At 31.8% G+C, this 21,746-nt stretch overlaps 1 protein-coding gene across 1 annotated transcript; it reads right to left on the reverse strand.

Annotated features, from left to right (window-relative positions):
* Window positions 1–10,413: 10,413 nt before the first annotated feature.
* Window positions 10,414–11,370, reverse strand: LOC140041340 (fibrinogen-like protein A). Its single transcript, XM_072087630.1, has 3 exons — window positions 11,242–11,370; window positions 10,639–10,900; window positions 10,414–10,460 (listed from the first exon to the last, which is right to left on the reverse strand). Exons 1-3 carry the CDS (start codon window positions 11,368–11,370, stop codon window positions 10,414–10,416), a joined length of 438 nt encoding a protein of 145 aa, XP_071943731.1.
* Between the last annotated feature and the right edge of the window lie 10,376 nt (window positions 11,371–21,746).

A 21,746-nucleotide genomic window follows, 5' to 3' on the forward strand; every position in this document is an offset into this window, starting at 1 on the left:
CCTTTCACACCGAGGCGTCAACTCCGGAGTCTCTCCGGAGTTTTGCTTTTGGTGTGAAAGGGATATAACAATAGAGCAGCAACGCGAAAATCACACGAGTGAATTTGAAAAGAAATAGGTTTTTTAAACTAATCGCATCAAAAAAGGTGCACATTAAATCAAAAGATTATAAATCACAAATTATAATTCTTGCCTCTTGTACAAAAATGAAGTAGTTCTCACGAAAATGCAATTTCAGTTTACTTGTTACTTTAAGACTGCTCGCCGGCTTTTGAAAAATTCTGTCCTATCTTTTAACACTAGCAGTGTTTGAAAAGTCTGAAAAGTATATTAAAAAGTGGTCCAGAATTGGGACCATGGTCCCAAATGATCACAAAATGTAATGGAATGGTCCTTGACCACATATCTATCTGTATATTTATTTTGGTAAATATCTGGTAATTACTTTTTGAGTAATCCTGCTAACAAACAAACACACGCGACGGATTACATATACCTCCTTGGCGGAGGTAAACTAGATTTGAGCTTGTCACTTAGTTAAGTTAAAACAACAGCAACAACAACAATCATGTTAACGTGTGTGCACGTTTGTGTTTGTGTGAATAACCTAAGCGACAGGTTCAACTCAAGTTAGCGTTAAGTAATGGAATGCAACGCAAGAACGTAAGCGCAATACAAGCAGTTGACCAATTAACAAGAGATAGTTCGAATAATCCATTGCTTGCGTTGCATTATACATTTGCGTAGTTTGTATTTATCTCCATTTGACAATAATATTTCACCACTGCAATCAATAAGTTGTTCAATATTCAATATTCGACTCTTTAAAATCTCTTTTAGATCATAAGACATGAGATAACTTAATAACATAATGTGATTTCCAAGAAGTTTCATATGTATATTTCTAATACAGACTGCATATTTATAATATATATGATGAAGATGTGTAACAAATACATTACTCTTTCAATCTCTTTTGATGATTGTTTACAGAACAAAAACAGCTACAACGATTTTCAAGCAACAATATTTAAAATGTCTTTCAAGTCAAGAATCATAATGGTATCACACTTTTCAAGATTGGAGGGTAAATCATTAGGGCGCAAATCCTATTAGGACGTTAGCGCAACGGATTATTCGAACTGTCGCTTGTCATTGGTCAACTCACGTTGTGTTTGCGCTTACGTCATTGCGTTGCGTCTTAGTTGGAACCATGCTTTAGGCTCAATGCTGACTAGATTTGAACTTCCGCGCAAACATAACGTGCACGTTAAAAATATGAACGCAGAGAAAATTGATTATACCATCCCTTGACCATTAATAAATATATTAAACGTGTTGAATTGTGTCTAGTCTGTGTCATATAGTATAAACAATACTACTACATTGTAGCATAGGTGAAATTAGGAACGCAGTTAAATTCAAATTTTTTTAATGATGTCATCAAAATTAAACATGAATATAACAATTTTGGAAGATAATTATCTGGAGATCGAAGAAATTCGGGAACATAGAAGCGAGATGTGCGCTCTTTAGAATGTGATGAATTATAACGATAAAGATGAAAATCCCTCTTTTTAAATTCAGCTCAACCATATATGATGACGTCATACCGATAGGCAGCAAAATCATTTTATACATGAATTCGTATCTATTTCAATAGCATCTCTATTAATGATTTCCAAAATAATGTTGCATTTGTTGATTGTGCAAGGTAAAATTACAATGTCATGTATTCAAATAGTATCCTAATAATGCAAGAAGTTTCGTTAGGTAAAAACAAACAGTACATTTTAGATTTAAAAGATGGCGGATTTTGTTGTGAATAAAATGAAGATGTTTTTGTTTTGAACAATTTTATTTCATTCTAATAAACATTTATTTCCTTCCTTTTTTCTTTTTTTTAGAATCATGACGATATCATGTAAAAAAAGTTGAATGGATTATTGATTATGGATTGACGTGCGGCCGTCATACGAACATAGGTTGCGGGTAAAATTACCCACAAAACTGGCGATTTCAAATGTACGTACCACCTATAATACATTGTCGTTTACAGAAACGAATAAATGATGATTTATGTAGTCAACTAAAATTAATACCATGGGAATTACTCCCGAAATAGAAACCTGTCACAAAATGAGTCCAAATGTTTGATTTGGACTCATTTAAACAAACCCAATTTGTGTTTTGTATGTAACATTATGGTTGAACGATGGGTACAAAGAGGAACATTTTTAAAATAAATTCTTTACACTCAGTAACGAAATATTTGTTCATGTTTTATAGGCCTATAAAAATTATATCATTAAATACAGTAGAACATTTGCGATTTAATACTTGAAGGATGGGTACAAAGAGAAACAATTTTTACATATACTCTTTATTCACTCAGTAACGAAACATTATGTTCATGTTTTATAAGCATATAAATATTACACCACTAAATACAGTAGAACATTTGTGAATTAATACTTTGTTAAAATCAGGGTTAAAACCCCACCATTCCTTTTACCGCAACTCCCCCCTCCCCCTTCTGACTTTGGGAATTTTTTTAATGTAGTTTAAAACCTTCACAGACAATTGCAGTCATTTTGATAGCCATGTATGGTTACGTGCAGAAACAGAAATTTGTATAACGAACAGAAAAATACAAAAAGTGGAAAAAAGGTTGGGAATTTTGACCCATAACTTGTATTCAAGATGGCGGATGATGTTCAATACAGTTTAGAACCTTCCTGTACCATTATGGTAATTTTGATACCCCATATGTGTACAGTAACAACAATGTGTATAACTAACATACAAACATCAAAGTACAAGCAGATTCATAAGTTAAATTCATACAAAAAGAATTGATCAAATTTTTGTTTTTTCTGAAAGTGATTTTTGACGCTAATACATTCAAAGTTGAATTTTGTAGTTGTTTATTTGCTTTTTAATATTTATATACTTTTACCTTTACCTTGGAAAATACATTAGCATTCATCTTGTGTTTCCTTATGTCACTAATTTCTTAGATCAAAACCAATATAATAAGATATATAATATGTAGGCCTACATTTATTGTAAGTTTTTATTTAATTTTTAATCATTTCAAAACAAGATTCAATTTAAAAACTATTGCAAATATCCATTGAAAATACTCCTAAAATTAGATTAAGATTTATGATTAGATATCAATTTGATTTTATTAATTAAAAACAACAATAATAATAATGTTACTATTATGCATTTATTAGCATAGTTTTAAAATATTAATTAAATTCTTAATAAAATTAATAATTTTTTTACATTATATTATTTGGTATAATATTTAAAAATGATTAATAACAACAAATTCATTGTTACTATATTATATACTTTAAAATTCAAAATAAAAAATTCCATATAATAAATTTTAAACAAATCACAGTTGATATGACATTGACAATATATTGGTTATTAATGTTATAACATTTGGATTATTATATTAAAATAATTATTTAATGATAAGGCAAAATGATATTTAAAAGAAACAAAGAAGAATCTAAATTATTCAATAATTACAGATTCTGATTTGTTATGGTGCTCTTTTAACCATCATCCCTTCAAAAGCATTCCAGTTGATGCCTTTAGAATCATGTGTACCTGGTGTAAGGTAAAGCCTGTTCAGGTCTGAATCATGACAGCTTTTGTACCACCAACCACATTTGTCTAAGGCCTCTATCAAAAGTATACAAGTTGATGCCAGTGTAATCAGCTGTACCTGGTGTAAGGTAAAGCCTGTTCAGGTCTGAAACATGAACATTCTCTTATGGTGCTCTTTTAACCATCATCACTGTCTTCTTGAGACTGTTGTAATTACTATGGAAATGATACCAGCTGGTGCTTGTCACATCATTTGTACCTGGTGTAAGGTAAAGGCCATTCAGGTTTGAATGATTACAGGCATTGTGCCACCAAGCACCTTTGTATAGCTCAGCACAGTTACTATGTCTATTCTTATCATTGTCTCTATCATACGTTGTAAATTGGTGACCATTGCTGTATTCCAAAGAATCACCTAAACAAACAAGATAATATTAGATCATCTTTAGTTTACTTCATAAAATCTTAAATTAACATTCATTTTAAAATATTTGTTTTTCTTTGTGTTATAAAATAAAAGATATTTGATATACAAAAAGGGAAAATAATAATATACAGTATACCCTAAAATTCGTAATATATTTTATAATTGATTTCATTTATCTGTAAATTGTATGCCATAAATTAAATCATAGCACAATTATATAAATAGTTTTTTTTATATGTACTGTATATATATTTTTTATTAACTATTCTTATATCATAGTTGCTTTATTTTAATATTTTATATATTTTGTTTTGTCATAGTTAATTTTACTTTAAAAGCAATGCATTTAATAATGAAGAAGAAAGAAGAAAACACAAGTTATATGAAACTGTACTAGATTCACACTATGATTTTTAATTTCAATTTCTTTAACTTTATTTTGTGTACTTTTAAATCAGAGTGGTCCTTAGTTGTTATAACTGGCTCCTTTTTGAGGGACCACTGTCTAAAAAATAACTTTAATGTGCGAGTGGGCTATGTTATTGTAAGGTACAAGGAGGATTTTTACAACAAAAATTATTTTGGGTAGAGAATTCTATAATTCTGTAGTTACTGGCAGTAATTATATTTTGTTATATCTAACCTGTTTGTGCAATTATTTAGCAAGCTTGTTTGGATATTAATCATACATATACTGTTGCATTGACTGCCTCATAAATGCCTACTACATTAATCATACACATACTGTTGCATTGACTGCCTCATAAATGCCTACTACATTAATCATACACATACTGTTGCATTGACTGCCTCATAAATGTCTACTACATTAAAACAAAAATCAGTAAATGTAGTTACTGCAGTAAATGCAGTATAATAATTTTAACATGATCTATTGATAAGATAAGTTGTTGTACTGTGGGTATGTGAACATTTTAATAGATTCGTTTCAGGCCTGTAAGAAGGAATTGCGAAGTGGGAGGTCCATCCAAAAATGTACTTTATAGACAGTTTACATTCAAGATGATCACCTTTGGGCTTTACATTATATTTGAGAAGCGACATCAATTGATAATCAAAAAGTATCAAATGATTATTATTTGTTGTTTAAACTTTTAAATATTGTGGTCTAATTATGACATGACTGGTGAAAACATGGGGCTATATGTCACAAAGGCGTAGAAGTTTTTTTTGCATGAGATTCACTTCAATATCATTATTAGAATTGTTTTGTTCCATTTTCAGATGTTTTTAGAAGCTTTTCTTTTAATGTTTGTCCAATTTCTTTAGCTTTAGTATGTTGCGTATACCGTTATTTTTAGTCCTACTGTATGGGCCTTGGCTATGATCCCGGATGTTTATAATATGGTGCCTTGTCAAGAAAAGCGGTCATCTATTTGACCTTTGTAATACAAAAAAATCAATATTTAAAAAAATTAATTTAAACGATCACAAAAGATCTGAAATATCTAAAGGTAACTTTACAGGTTTGATGGTCCTTGACATACAAAAGGCCTTTGATACAGTCAACCATCAGATATTATTGCAAAAACTGGTTCATATGGGCATTGATAAAGAAGAAAGATTGCAAACAAATGACATCAGTAAATGGCGTTCAGTCCCAACCATGTACTATATCTAGCGGAGTTCCCCAAGGTAGCATTTTAGGACCTCTTTTTTATGTTATATGCTGAAGATACAATATTGAAGTCCAAATCTGGCATCATGTAACAACTGGCTTATACTGTAAACAACAAACTATCATTACATCTTGATAAAACTGAGTCAATATTTTTTGGTACTAAAAGAAAACTTAAGAATGTTCTTGATTTTGCTGTTATTTTTAAAACTAAGTTGATATGTAAGAAGAATATGATCTCATATCTTGGTTGTTTGCTTGATGAAGACCTGTCTGGAGAATCTATGGTTCAAAAAGTTCTTGGTAAGAATAATTCAGGACTTAAATTTTTGTATAGACATTCTGCATGTCTAAATTTCTTTTCTCGCAACATTCTATGCTCTGCACTCATTACCTGTCACTTTGATTATGCATGTTGCTCCTGGTTTCCAGCTGTTTCTAAAAAACTTAAACAAAGACTTCAAAACAGTCAAAATAAAGTTGCTAGGTCTATAAAATAAATATATAAATAATCGAGCACATATTGGTAAAGACGAACTGAACCAAATCGGTCAATTATTTTTAGAGGATAGAATTTGCCAACTCAAACTAAATCATGTTCATAAGATTTTTTATGGAAAATCTGTACCTTATTTGACTGAAAAGTTTAAAAGAGTTTCATCTAACCACCTTTATAGGACTAGAAGTAGTGTCAATGGTTTCAGTTCCTAAATCTGATAGTCAAATATCTCAAACTTTTTATTATACAGGCAAAAAATATCCACAAACCGTTTCAGATTTTCACCAACTGTAAGTTAATCTTTGAGAAAATTCTTTCCGATTTTTTCACACTCGATCCCAGGCCAACAATCGAACGGGCCCACCGAGATGGTAAAAGTATGAACGGTAAGCCAAGGCATATCATTGCCCGTTTTCTCTCATACGCTTCTAAGATTGAAGTTATGAAACAACGAAGTTCTGCGCTAGATAGCCAGAAATTTTATATCATAGATGATCTTACTGCTGCCGATCTACTGGAAAAAAAGAAATGGAGATCACAAGTAAAAGAGATGTACAATAAAGGTACCAAGCTTCGTTTTACGGCTGGAAAATGGCGAACTTCAACTGGCATTCCGGTAAACTTTTCGAAATTCCATTGAAATAGTTCCGGTAAACTTTTCGAAATTCCATTGCCATACTAGTGATCGGAATGTTGTTGTAAACACTTGGACTGACTAAGAATCTTTTATCCATTATTTTCCTTACATCTGCATACTTTGCTTAATTTGTACAAGCCACTTGATTGATTTTACATAATAATTTTACAATAGCGTTTTCAGGAGTCTGTTCTCACATAATTGCATTGTCATAAGATGTTTAAATCACTTAAAACCATTTATTCACCTTTGTTTTATTGTTACCCCCCAATTCTTAACTTGTTTCTTTATATTTACGTTCTTGTACTTTTCTGTTTTTACGTAACATTACCAGGCATCTTTTATTACATACTATTGAATAAACTGATCACTACTTCCCAAAGCAGACCTAGTATTGATTTATGTAAGCTCCCTACGTATTTACCTGCTAATAAACCCCCTAATGTAAAAGAATGGGAAATGTACAATCAATTAAGAAAAGTTAAAGTAAAAAAGTCCCCGGGCCCTGATAATGTGCCTAACAGATTAATAAGAGATTTTGCATGCGAACTAAGCATCCCTATGACTAATATCTTAAATGCCTCCCTCAGTGAGGGTCATGTCCCAACTATGTGGAAGGATGCTATTGTTACTCCGGTTCCCAAAGAAAATGGTTGTACTAGGGTTGACAAATTTCGACCAATCTCACTTACATGTATCCTAGCTAAGGTAGCTGAGGGCTTCATTAAAAAATGGCTCTTAACAGATATCGAGAAAAATCTTGATAACAACCAATATGGTTGCCGTAAACACTTTTCTACAACCCATAATTTGGTTGATCTACTAAATGTGTTCTATGAAGGTAGTAACATTCCCAAATCTGTTGGTCAGTTAGTTTTAACTGACTTTAGTAAAGCATTCGATTGTGTTGACCACACAATAGCAGTTTCTAAATTAGTAACACTTGGTTGTAGACAACAAGTACGCTATAAATCCACCTTATCAATGAGTGTTAATCTAACATGTGGCGTCCCTCAAGGTACGCTCCTTGGGCCTATGATCTTTCTTGCTCTAATTAATGATGCCATGCAAGACTCGCCATGTAAAACTTTGAAATATGTAGATGATTTGTGCATAGGACAGATAGTAAAAAAGGATGTAATTTCCTCAATTCAGAATGATGTTGCTTTACTGAATGTATGGTCTAATGAAAACAAACTAAAACTTAACCCAACTAAATGTAAAACTATGTATTTTAACTTTCAAAGAAATCAATATGAACATGAACCCCTTTTCATTGGTAATGCTACAATTGAAATCGTTAATGAAACTAAGTTACTAGGTTTATGGATACAAGCTAACCTCAATTGGGACCGTAACGTTAAAGAAATTGTATCCAAAGCCAGCAGACGTCTGCATATATTATGTAGATTAAGAAAGTTCAATCTTCCGAAATTTGATCTTGTAGATGTATTTAAGAGTTACATAAGACCAAGTGTTGAATATGCTGTCCCAGTATGGCATTCTAGTCTCACTAAGAAACAAAGTGATATGATAGAATCTGTCCAAAAAAGGGCTTGCAGAATAATATTGTGTAATGACTACATATGTTATGACCAAGCACTCAATGATCTTTCTTTAGACACTTTATCTGATAGAAGGCGTAACCTATGCTATAAGTTTGCTCTGAATTGTTCAAAAAGTATTCATTTTGGAAAATGGTTTCCAGTGAAGAATGTAAGTAACATGAAACTACAGTAAGACGTGTAAAGTATCAACAACCCAAATGCAGAGTTGAAAGATATAGAAAAAGTGCAATACCATACCTTATCTCGCTTCTAAATGAATAATCAGTATATATCACCCAGTACAGCTTTGCGATTCTTATTGATGCTTTTAGGTGTTTTTTTCTTTTCTATTTTAATATTTTAAGCTAAACTTTTTGAATGTTCCTGTATTGTATTTCTTGTGTAAATTGCCTCCTTTTTTATATTTTTTTATCATTGGTTTTGTACTTTTATACAAATTTTAATATTGAACAAATGTAAATGTCTTTGTAATTCAGCTAAGGCTGCGATAATGATATTGAAATAAATGAAATGAAAAAAAAAAAAAATTATGTACCGAATTTAGCAAGCTTGTTTGGATATTAATCATACACATACTGTTGCCTCGACTGCCTCATAAATGCCTACTACATTAATCATACATATACTGCTGCCTCGACTGCCTCATAAATGCCTACTACATTAATCATACACATACTGTTGCATTGACTGCCTCATAAATGCCTACATTAATCATACACATACTGTTGTATTGACTGCCTCATAAATGCCTACTACATTAATCATACACATACTGTTGCATTGACTGCCTCATAAATGCCTACTACATTAATCATACACATACTGTTGCATTGACTGCCTCATAAATGCCTACTACATTAATCATACACATACTGTTGCATTAACTGCCTCATAAATGCCTACTACATTAATCATACACATACTGTTGCATTAACTGCCTCATAAATGCCTACTACATTAATCATACACATACTGTTACATTAACTGCCCCATAAATGCCTACTACAACATTAATCATAAACATACTGTTGCATTGACTGCCTCATAAATGTCTACTACATTAAAACAAACTAAAATCAGTAAATGTAGTTACTGCAGTAAATGCAGTATAATAATTTTAAAATTATACCTATTGAATGTCCTTTGACCTTGTGAGTTGTTGCATTACAGAATAGAAGTTGTTGTTGTACTGTGAGTGCATTTGAACATGTTAGATTTGTTTCAGGCCCGTAAGAACCAATTTTGAAGTGGGAGGTCATCCAAAAATTTACGTTATAGAGTGTTTAGAGAGTACTTTGCATTCACCTTTGGGCTTTACATTATGTGAGACGTGGATAATAAAAAAATATCAAATGATTAGTATTTGTTGTTTAAACTTTTAAATATTGTGGTCTAATTATGACATGACTGGTGAAAACATGGGGCTATTTCACAGAGGCGTAGAATTATTTTGCATGAGATTCACGTCAATATCATTATTAGAATTGTTTTGTTCTACTTTTCAGATGTTTTTAGAGGCTTTTCTTTAAACATTTGTCCAATTTCTTTAAGCTTTAGTATGTTGCATATACCGTTATTTTTAGTCCTACTGTATGGGCCTTGGCTATGATACCGGATTTTATAATATAATGGCTTGTCAAGAAAAGCGGTAATCTATTTGGCCTTTGTAATACAAAAAATAGCTATATATTAAGCTAAATTAGGCCTAAGACTAAAATATCAACAAACGAAAAGTTATTCACGAAAAATGTTGTACCTGAAAACGTTATTTGCAGTATTAATTTGAAATCAGTTTCTTTTATTTCTAACCTAAATAATTTCCAAATATTTTGGTCAAATTCAATTTCCGTTCTTTTATTTGATATTTTTTACATGATTTGCAAATAGAAATAAAATTTATTGCAAAATTAAAAATACAGAGATATGTGGTCAAGGACCACTTCATTAAATTTTGGAGGCAATCCGGACCACGCTCTTAATTCTGGACCACTTTTTAGTATTATTTTCAAATCTTCAGATGTTAAAAGATAAGACAGAATTTTCAAAAGCCGGCAAGCAGTCTAAAAGTAACAAGTAAACTGGAATTGGATTGTCCAAAAACCTCATTTTTGTACAAGAGGCAAGAGTTATAATTTGTGATTTGTAATTTTAAAACATAATTTTATTTAATGTACAGTTTTTTTGATACGAGTAGTTTTAAAAAACCTATTTTTTTACAAATGTATTGAATGCACTAACCTGCAGTTCCTGTGTATCCACTGATTGTCAACTTATAGTTAGAGTCCTCAGGACCAATGCCAAAGTGAGAATATCTTGCAAACTTCATTTTGTCTAAGTGGTCCCTCATCTCTACTAAGAGCTCAAAACCTCCGTCAGATGTTATACGATTGATTTGTTCGTTACCAAGCCAGAACTCTGTGTTCACATTTCCAAAACCCTCTTTGTATTCTAACCAATTACGGTAGAAATCAACTGATCCATCTTGTCTTCTCTGTATAACCTGATAATGAAATGATCTATACTCTAAAGACTTACTAAAACATTGATGGCAAGCCCATCAACTGGAGTAAATGGAAATAAATGAATTAAGAACCTGACCACTAATATTACGATGAAGGTACCATGTGTAAACTTGTGTATTTAACATTAATATAATGAACGCCGAACACTTGGACAGTAATCCGTGGATTAGCTTACCACTTGCGTGAACCACGCCAGTCTTGTGCCGTACATGTGAACGTACCCTTAGCAGGGAGTTGTACTCCCTGCCCTTAGTAAGCTCTGCCAAGGCTTTTGGAATTGCACTTGCTGATATCTTTGAATAGGTTGGCCTATACTTACCGTCCAACCTCCATCTTTTCTCATGTCACAGTATACAATTAACCGTGGACCTCCATCAATTTGCCGTATCACATATTCACCACTCACAGCATAAGGATAATGTTGTAAAATGTCACCACAGTCCCTCATAAAACACTCTAAAATTGCACAGTTGGCATTGGCATTACACGATCACATTTTGTTTTGAATACGCAATATTTCAACATAAATTGTGAAGGTTTTATTCAGTGATGTAGCCACAAGAAATAAAGTGGTGCGGTTGTTGCAAGAAAAAGGAACACTCCCATGTGCAGCCCATGGTTGTCAAAGGCCTGTGGTGAAAAAGTGGTCAGTTTGAAACCGTACCTACCTGCCCTGTTATTTCAAAGTATTTTTTAACAAAAAGGTTGTTAATAATGTTAGCATAAAATTCATTTTTTTAAAAGAGGATTTAATTTAAGTTTTTTCAACTTGTTTGCATTGTCGTGAGATGTTTTCCAAGTGATTGTACTAACGTTCTTGTGACCAATGAATCATTCATTCATAGAAAGTACTGATGTAGAAGTCGGCGACTCTACAATGGACCAGAGACCTGAGTTGTATATTTTTTTTGTCTCCATTTTTCGTTTAAATACTTTACTTACTTGGAGGAATTGGTAGACACACGTCATCCTGACATGAGTGAAAGGTAGCCAGTACAGCTAACATACAGCAGATCATGAATGCTTTAGAATACGTTTTACGCCGTGGTTAGGATTCCGGTACCGGAACTCAACTTCCCACCGTTATGGAATCCGACACGCTATTGCGCATGCCCAGAGCGAAGTAATTATAGCTTGCACTAGTGCCACAGACCGCGCACCACATTACCCGAGAGTCGGAGTGTTAACTAGGGATGTACTGTGTAGCCAAAGATAGTGTCACTATCTTTGTTGTGGCCTAGTTAGTCGTCGCGCAGGGGAGAGAGCGATGGATGAAACTTGGCCTAGGCCATACATGAATTAATAATTACGCCACGCGTTAAAATAATTATTATGATATGCGTATTTCAAGAAATGTACGAAAATGAATAGCGTAGCGTTGCGAAACCGACTTCTTCCGAACAGTTTTTTTTTCACATCCGCCCGGCGGCTGCTGTCAACAAATCAACTTGTATACGATTGCATGATGTTATGTACAGTATATAAGTGCGTTATATAAAATCTTTTATTTTGTACTTGAAAAATCATAAAAATTTAAACTAGTCATGTAATTATAATTCATAATTATATAAAGTTTATATATGAATTAAGCAACGACTTTTTTAATTACGAAATAAATAGGCCCAATGGTCACATCTAGCTGGTAGGCCTACTAGTATTAGTAGGCATGTAGGCCGGCTAGTTCGCCGTGGCGCAGCTATTAAAATGATCGATCGCTGTAAAGCTTGGTTCCCACTAGAACGTAACGCAAGTGTTTTAACCAATGACAAGCGAAGTTATAGACAGTTAGCAATCACAAGCGAATAAGCCATCGCTTGTGATTGGTCAATTCACTTGCGTTACGTCCTTGTGTCGATAGTGGGAACCACGCTTTAGTCTGTAGACAAAAATAGAGTCGCTGATTACCTCGCTCTGGGCATGCGCAATAGCGTGTCGGATTCCCTAACGCTGGGCAGTTGAGTTCCGGTGCCGGAATCCTAACCACGGCGTACATTTTATGTTACATTTCTTGAAAGCTCACTAAATACAATTGACAGGTTATTTTCATTTAACTAGATTAGAAAAGTATGCAGTCAAACGACAAGTATTATGTTGTATTTTCACCTGATCTACCTTGCAGTGTATTAGAAATCGCCAAGTTTCTAGCCATAGGCAAGTTACTATCACATGTCTAATAGAGTCACTTGCTAATGAAGTTACTTGTCTATAGAGTGGCTGGCCAAGGAGTCGCCAACCTAGCCCACGGAGTGACTAGCCTATACAGCCACTAGCCTGGAGTCACTGGTATAATAATAGATACCTACACTCATATTGTGTAAATAATTGATTGATTGAAAGCACAAGCTTAGAGAAATTGTGAAATTTTAGGGGCTCTTCAATCTCAAACATAAACTGTAAAATTAATTAAAATTTGAAGACATCATCAACTTCCCTATCAATTTAAATTGAAAGAATGTAATTCTTACAACTATAATTCAATGTCTTTTACACCTCAACTGAATGATGAAGCGATTGTCTCAGATCTCACAGTGCAATATTGGAACACCTCTCTTATTTAGAGATTGATTGGAGAACAACCCACATGTTTTCAAACCACACCCTTTCAACTAAAAGGTTTATAATAGGATTTCTCATGTAATCTCAATGTTACAAATTACATTATACTGAACAATATTTGAATATTGTATATATTTGGATATTTGTTGATAATTTTTTCAGCTAATTGATTCGTGAATGATCTGAAAAACTTTGTAATTTGCTATTTGTAAACACTCAAGATAGAATTTGCTTTGTTGGGTCTTTTTAATTTGTTTAGCTAATTTGTTCGTGAATGAGATTTAAAAACACTTTTGCTTTATCAAGCTTCATTTTAATTAATGTGAATGAATTCCTAGTTATCTATCTCTTTCTCCTAGTGTCTCTGTTCCTATTTGTCCATATGGCCCAGTGTTATGAATATCAACATTAATTAACACAGAAACACTCTCATGCATTTACTTCGTTATATTTATTAGCTTATGTACAAAATGTTTTGTGTAGCTTTGTACGCCAGTCTGTGTTTCTGATCACATAGTAGCCTACATTTGTAATTAAGTGAGAGAAGATGTGCCTAACTCTTGTATTTATTTATTTTTACTTTAGTTATGCTGTTAAGTGTTGTTTTGTCTCATATTTGATCAATTGATAATTTTCAAAATAAAATCCATTTTACATACTTGTTTATTTGCCATAATAAATACTATTTTTAAAGTTCATTAATTTTTACAATTATGAAAGTATTAACATTTCAATTGATACTTTGGAAAAAAAAGTGACCAATAAAGAAATTAAATCTAATAATAGCAATAGCATATTTCTAGGTAACTTTGATTGTTATATTCTATAGGCATTCTCACCTTTAAATGGCTGACCAGTAAAAATATTAAAAATAGAAGTTTAATTTTATATTGTTCTTTGTTGTTGTTCTTTTAGGCTTGAAGCTTCTTGGATAAGGACTATAAACCATAGGTCCAGTGTACACAACTTGCTCGTGTGCACTTTAAAGAACCTAGTACATCTTTCGAGACGAGTAGGGGGTTACCCCGGTGTATTAGTACATCACAGCCACTGATTACCAACTGGGCCCTCTGGGAGACCAGTCTTTGACTGAAGAGGTTAGCCAGTATAAATATATATTTCAATCAAGCCTACATATCACATGTTAAATGTTTAAAAAATAAGCATTATTATACTGTAATTGTGGGTGTCTTCCATTGTGTCCTAACCAGCTGGTTTATACTGAGATATTTCAAAGTAAGTTATAATAAGTTCTAAACTTACTTATATAATAATTTTAGTAGTATTTTTTTTTTTTCAAAAGTCAATTTGTGCTGTATTTTGACAATTGTACGGCCATGGAAAACCCTTTTTGTGAAGTAACTTATGTCATTTGAAGTGTACAGAGGTCATAATTGATTTGTCTCTAGTTTTTTTCCAAGCATAGTTTATTCCATTTCCTTGTGACAATGTGGCAGCACTAAAAAAATAATTCAATATTCCAATATTCTCTTTTATTATATTATATGGTGATGATATTGTTCAACAAAGTGCTTATTTTGTATCCCATTCCATTCCATCATTGTATTGTATTTGTATATGTTTTGTTTTATTTTGGAATAAAAATGTTTATGATTGATTGATTGAAAATAAATGATTATTGTCCCATACCGAATTACCTCTTTCAATCTCTTTTAGAAGACTGTTTATACAATACAGAACAACAGTTATTTAAACAGCTACAACGATTCTGCAGAACACCAAATATTGTACGTAACTATGACAGAAGTACACTGAATGAAATCACTGCAAAATGTAGCTGAACATCTCTCAAGCAACAATATCTATCAGTGCTTTCAAGTCAAGAATCATAATGGTGTATCACAATTTTCAAGATACGTAATTGGCTTGAATGGTAAATGAACTTATAATATTTATAATAAGAATTTAGTTGAAATGCGCTGATACTGCGATATGAATGTTTATATTAACATTTTGATTACTTGAATACTGCCATATAGCCAATGACTGCTCTACTAGGCAAAAAAACATGTTAAATGGCTTTAAAATAGCTCGCATTTTAATTTCTAAATGCTCCAGCATGTCAGTTGTGGAAAAATATCCAGTCATCAAAGTGTTGGTAAATGGCTCTTTGGAGAAATTAACAATAAACAAAATGGTTGGCGAAAGATCCAACTTCAAGAATAGATCTCTGAAAGGTCATATATTTCATTGGGATCATCCATAATCAAATGAGGATTACTATCAAGTATAGATAGAAGGCAATGTTGTTGTATCAATGCCAATCTTTTTTTATTTATTTTACAGTGTGTTGTAATGTGTTTTGAATAGTTTGATTATTTCATTAGGTTTTTGAATCCTTAATTGAGAAAATATGGGTCGCGATTTATTATCAATTATACACTGATCTAAGATGTGAATGTTCTCAGTTTTGTAGAATCTACAAAACTGATACTTTAAATCTACAGATTTTCTCTGTGTTGAAGCGAGTAGCGCACCGACACAATTGGGAATCAACGACGGGGCAATGGCCGCTTTTGACACATCGTTAATATATACAAGTGAGGAATCCTATGACATGGATTTACCTACCAACTGGTTCTACGGATTCTGTAGTTTGCAAAAGAGTATGTAACTTAACTGAAAAACAGTGAACTTTGATGTACCGGCAGTGGGAACTTTACAATGAACATTGAGTAGAAGAAAGTCCAGCCCAAATGATGTTATACTCATAGTATTATTCAGGTCCTAGCCAGGGGAAAATTTATGGTTCGGGAGAACCCCTTGACGTTAGCATTGAACGCAATTTAAGCTATCCTTAGTCGCTTGTGTTTACCTGTGAAAAAAGTATGCTACAATCAAAATGTTATTTGCAAGTGTGCTATTATTATCATTTTCGGCCAACTAGTGGTGCCATTTATCATGATTTTACGTGCAAGATTACCATTTCCGGTCATCTAGGATTGTCATTAAACAAAATTCGCTTTGCTACAGGCCCCACTACATGAAAAATGAAAGTTTTTCTTAAATTTACTTTCACCTTGACCTTGAAAAATACATCAACATTCATCTTGTGTTGCTTATGTCAGTAATTTCTTTGATCAAAATCAATATATTAAGATATATAATATGTAGCCCTACATTCATTGTAAGTTTTTATTTCATTTTTAATCATTTCAAAACAAGATTCAACACATCATTTAACAACTGCAGTGAATATATATTATTTAAAATACTCCTAAAATTTGATTAAACTACTAATTATCATTAATGAAAATATAAGAAATACTGATTTATGATTAGATATCAATTTGATTTTATTGATAATTAAAAGCAATGAATAATAGTAATGTTATTTTTGAATAAATTGAAATAATAATAAAATCGATAATTTTATAAAATAAATTTAAACAAATCACATTTTTGGAAATATTATTTGACTATTAATTTTATAACATTTTGAATAAATAACTAGCTTTTATTATAATAAATTAATAATTTAATGATAAAGCAAAATGATATTTAAAAGAAACAAAGAGGAATCTTTGTTATTCCTATTACTATTATTATTCATAAGTCAAATTATTCAATAATTACAGATTCTAATTTCTTTTATGCTGCTCTCTTAACTATCATAACTGTTGTTTTATTTTTAATATTTTGATAGCAAGTCCGGCCTAGGCAGGCAGGAATTCAACGTGAATATGGAACCAATAGATAGATAGAAAGTTTCAATTTTTTCTCAAGTTCTTTAGTGCAGATCAATTGTCAAAAAAAAAGTGAAAATTATTATGTGCAAAAGGAAATGTCTCTAAAAAAATGTTCAGCTCTAATAAGCAAATAAGTTTAGCGGTAGGATTGCAACAATTAGGCCTATTCACAGAGTGAAGCATTACATTTGTTGATACAAACAATTTCCTAGGCAGAATTAATAGCAACAAAATATACCCATCAATGATGATGTGAATATCCATATAAAAAATACTGTTTTTATTTAATAAAGGAGTTTGCAAAGTTGTATACTTACGCTTTTTGACCAGGACCTAAAGGAAAATGAAATAAAGTATAGTAGTAGTTCAACATTTATTTATTTCTATCAATGGTACAATGATAAGAAATCATATAAAAACATTGTAATATTAAACAATAGGCCTACAACAATATCATATCTTGCAAGAAGAAATTACTTGAAGGAAATGTAATGAAATTGTTAGCCCCATCAGTTTGAAGTCACGCCCACTATGTAGTTGCATATCAACGCAAGATTAGACGTAATTATGGTCCTTGTATGTAAAAATGTAAAACTTTTACCAATACATTATTCATTTTATTGCCAATATATTCAGTTTTTCTGTGATTCTTAATACATTATTTTTATTTACTAAATTATTTACTAAATAAAGTTAGCTGTTTCAGGTCAATCTATAAACATAAAACACGCTATCAATTTAATGTATTGAACCCGAGATAAAATAACAAGCTGAACAAACAATTCTGAAAATTTGTAAACTTTAAACTCAATTTTATAATTACATTAGATAGCACAATCAAACTAAATCGTACCAATTAGTCAATTAAAAAAAATTGGATCTAAATTTGACTGGTAACAGATTTACAAACTTTTGAAGGCCTAATAGAAACACCTGTACATGCATCTATTGAACTAATTTTTGTTTTTGTTGAAACATATTAAAACACATTAAAGTTGTTCATTTCATGAGTACTCAATTAATCAGTTGATGCTCAGAACATCACTCACCTGATTAATGTGATTCAAATGAGACGCTTGAATGTTGTTGTTTTCAACTGATGTTTCTTCCAGTATTTTTTTACTGATTTGACAAACACGATATTTCTGGTTATAGTTGACCGACAAGCAATATAATTTCTCGGAACATTCCAGCAAACAATTTACACGGCTTATATTCTTCAACTCGTAACTCCAACCATCAAGAGCCTGGCCTCGTATAACTGTATAAAATGAATTGGTCGAAAGAACACTGACGACAAAGGGCAGAAGAAAGACAATCAAAATAGTATGCATTGCGACGTTTTAGAAATGTGTTTCTGTACAGTTTTGGTGTCAATGAATTTCTTAGTTTATACTAATATGAACTGTTCCATCATCCAACCACTTCAATAGACAACTCAGTGCACCAATCAAAACGGTGATAGTAATATATGATTTACATAATAATGTATGAACAAAAATTAAGAATATAGAAGATACATTCATTGCATTTTTAAAAATAAATTTGGTGATATTGAGCTTCATGTGTCTAGGTAGGCTTCAACTTCATCGTTATGAGTTCTCACAATCATCATGTAGATTATTATGGAAATAATTCAGCAACAATGTCGTGTGAATAAAATATTGTCCCTGTAGTGAAATATACTTAATACATTCATTCATTTTAAAGTACTGTATATGCATTTAATTTACCATTTAATATGTACCTCTGTTGTAATAAAATCACAGCCATGCTTTAAAGCTAACATAATTAAAACAATAATGAAAATATTAACAATCATATATCAACAAAACGATTTTTACAGAATGATCCACAAAGATATTCGGGAGTTATCCATGTTGAACACCCTTTAATGACCTAATATATGTACGTTATCCATTACATTTGTTGTCGTTCTCCAGCTCTGTAATTTTGATTCCAATATTTACAGTTACATTTTCTATGGTTACATCGTTATTGTACAAATCTAATTAATTTTCAAAGAAAAGTAAAGAATTTATCATGTCATGTATAATAATAATAATAATCAACCACCTTCTGAAAATGATTAATACGGCGCTTTATTAAAAGTGTTCATTGTATCATTAACTCATAAGATTATTGTTGAATATGTATTATAGTTATGTATTCTGAGATCGTACAAGGTCGCAAAATATAATACTGTATTTGGGTGTATTATGCTGTGAAAAGTACTGCAATTGTGTAATTCTAATCAAAATTAGTTTAATTATTGAAAACATACCTTTTGCATAGAATAATAGCATTTGTAAATTTAGTGTCTTTGAGAAATTAAATTGGATGGTGTTGCAATAATTCATTTTTCATAATTATGTTGTTTGCATACATCTTTAAAACACACTTTTTTAATTAAATACTATAGATATTACTATTTTTTATATATATTTAACTGCAAAGTAAATAATACAAATTCATGTTTGGAGACCAAAAAGAAGTTCTAACCATGAAAAGTATAAAGTATTTGCGATAATTTGTAGAAAGTTTCGAAATAACCCATAAAAAATCACCCAGCACTTAGTACAGTAGGTAATTCAGATCTTTCTTTCTTCTGTTCGATTTTACTGTATGCAATTTCATTGACGGATTTGAGGATTAATAAATGGGGAAGGTGTGCTTAAAAATTGTGAACTTAAAGGATTAACTTAATAATAGTATACTTTTCCATTGCAGTTTCCCAAATTTAGAAGGGGTCTAGACGGGTGAGGAACAATTTAAAAAATAAGAAAATGTCAGTTTAACTCTGGACGTATGCAATATTTGGTGGTGGGAAGTGCAAACGAGTCTCCACAACATCAAGCACACTTGTTGGAGCTGAGGTATGAAAATTGTGAAAATATAAACCTGGAATTGCTCCCTATAAACGTATGGATACTATACAAATTGCAGAAAACAATTCAAACCGCGCAGTTTACTTCAGCTGGTTGCGTTTCTGTTCCTTTTAAAATAACAAACTGATGGTCTATCGAAAATCTTGTACATCTTTGTACACACTGCGCAAGATCATTCCGCAACATAAAGGGATTGCTTCTGAATGTTCGACTGACACACACACACACAGATACCAACCTAGCTAGTCTTCATCAGACACGGTGGATAGCAAAAGAAGAACGTATTCCAGATCGTGCATAATAGCATACAGTATTTTGATCCGATGATGTGCTTTCAGTTTTAAATAAAATATTGATAATTCTGTGTTATTCTGTGAGGAATACGTAGAAGTGTGATTTCAGGGCTAGATCATGTGGTTGGATGAAATATGATTGACCATTTGTCTAGCCAACCAAGAATTCAGGTTAAGAGCTGTGAATTATCAAATAAATAGTTAAACTTTTGTGATAATTTTGTATTTGGCCATTTTATTTCTGTTACACATATTTGTTTTATGTACATTTAACCATATATTATTTGAGCTTAAAAAATCAATCACTAATGTAACAGTTTCTTTAAGCACTAACAAAACAAACTTCATTAACCACTAATGTAACACTAATATAAATTTAACCACTAACGTACAGTAGAAAATGTTGAGATATGTTTGGACTTAAATATTCTGTATTTTTTTGCGGAAAAATTCTTTTAAGTTGGAAATCTTTTTTGTTCAAGTTCAATTTTAATCCTGTGTGTTTTTTACAAACCTATGTTTAAATTTGTGCAAATACATCTCTTTACTTAGCTATCAGTCTCCACCTTTCGTAAAGCGACCGACTTTAAAAAACAGCCATCTCGTAAGTAACCACCTCCTTAAAACGACCATATATCGATATGATGCCAGTGTTATTATAATTATGTACCTGGTGTAAGATAAAGGCTATTCAGGTTTGAACGATAACAGTTATTGTACCACCAAGCACCTTTGTATTGCTCAGCACAGTTACTACTGCATTTCTTATCATTGCCTCTGTTGTATGTTGTAAATTGTTTACCATTGTGAATTGATGCCAAAGAATCACCTAAACAAACAAAACATATCATCTTTAGTTTACTGCATACATGCAGTTTTTTTAATACAATTGTTTTATTTAAACATGTAAAAAATTAATATATGCTATGTAAAATGATGCATACCTAATGAGTGTTTTGATTTATTTATGCTTTTTGAGATTCACATCCTGTTTTAGGAGATTTTTTAATTAATCTTGTACAATATCCCTTTCACACCAAAAGCAAAACTCCGGAGACACTCCGGAGACACCCCGGAGTTGACGTCCCGCTGTTTGGTGTGAAAGGTAAAATCAAGCAACTCCGGAGTTTAAAACTGCGGGGTTGAACAGCTGAACATTCTCCGGAGAGCGAACTGCGGGGACACCCCGGTGTTTTGGTGTGAAAGGTACCAACATCAAACTCCGGAGTGTTTCGGGTCAAAAGGTTATCCTCGCACAATCAATTGTTTATTTAGTTTTATTTCAAAAAACTTTAAATTTAGTAAACAAATATATAGCATGTATTAGAAAATAAAAATTGATAAATAAAATATTATAGGATTTTTGAGAAATTTTAA

Source organism: Antedon mediterranea, chromosome 1, assembly GCF_964355755.1.
Source record: "Antedon mediterranea chromosome 1, ecAntMedi1.1, whole genome shotgun sequence".
Classification (NCBI taxonomy): Eukaryota; Metazoa; Echinodermata; class Crinoidea; order Comatulida; family Antedonidae; genus Antedon; species Antedon mediterranea.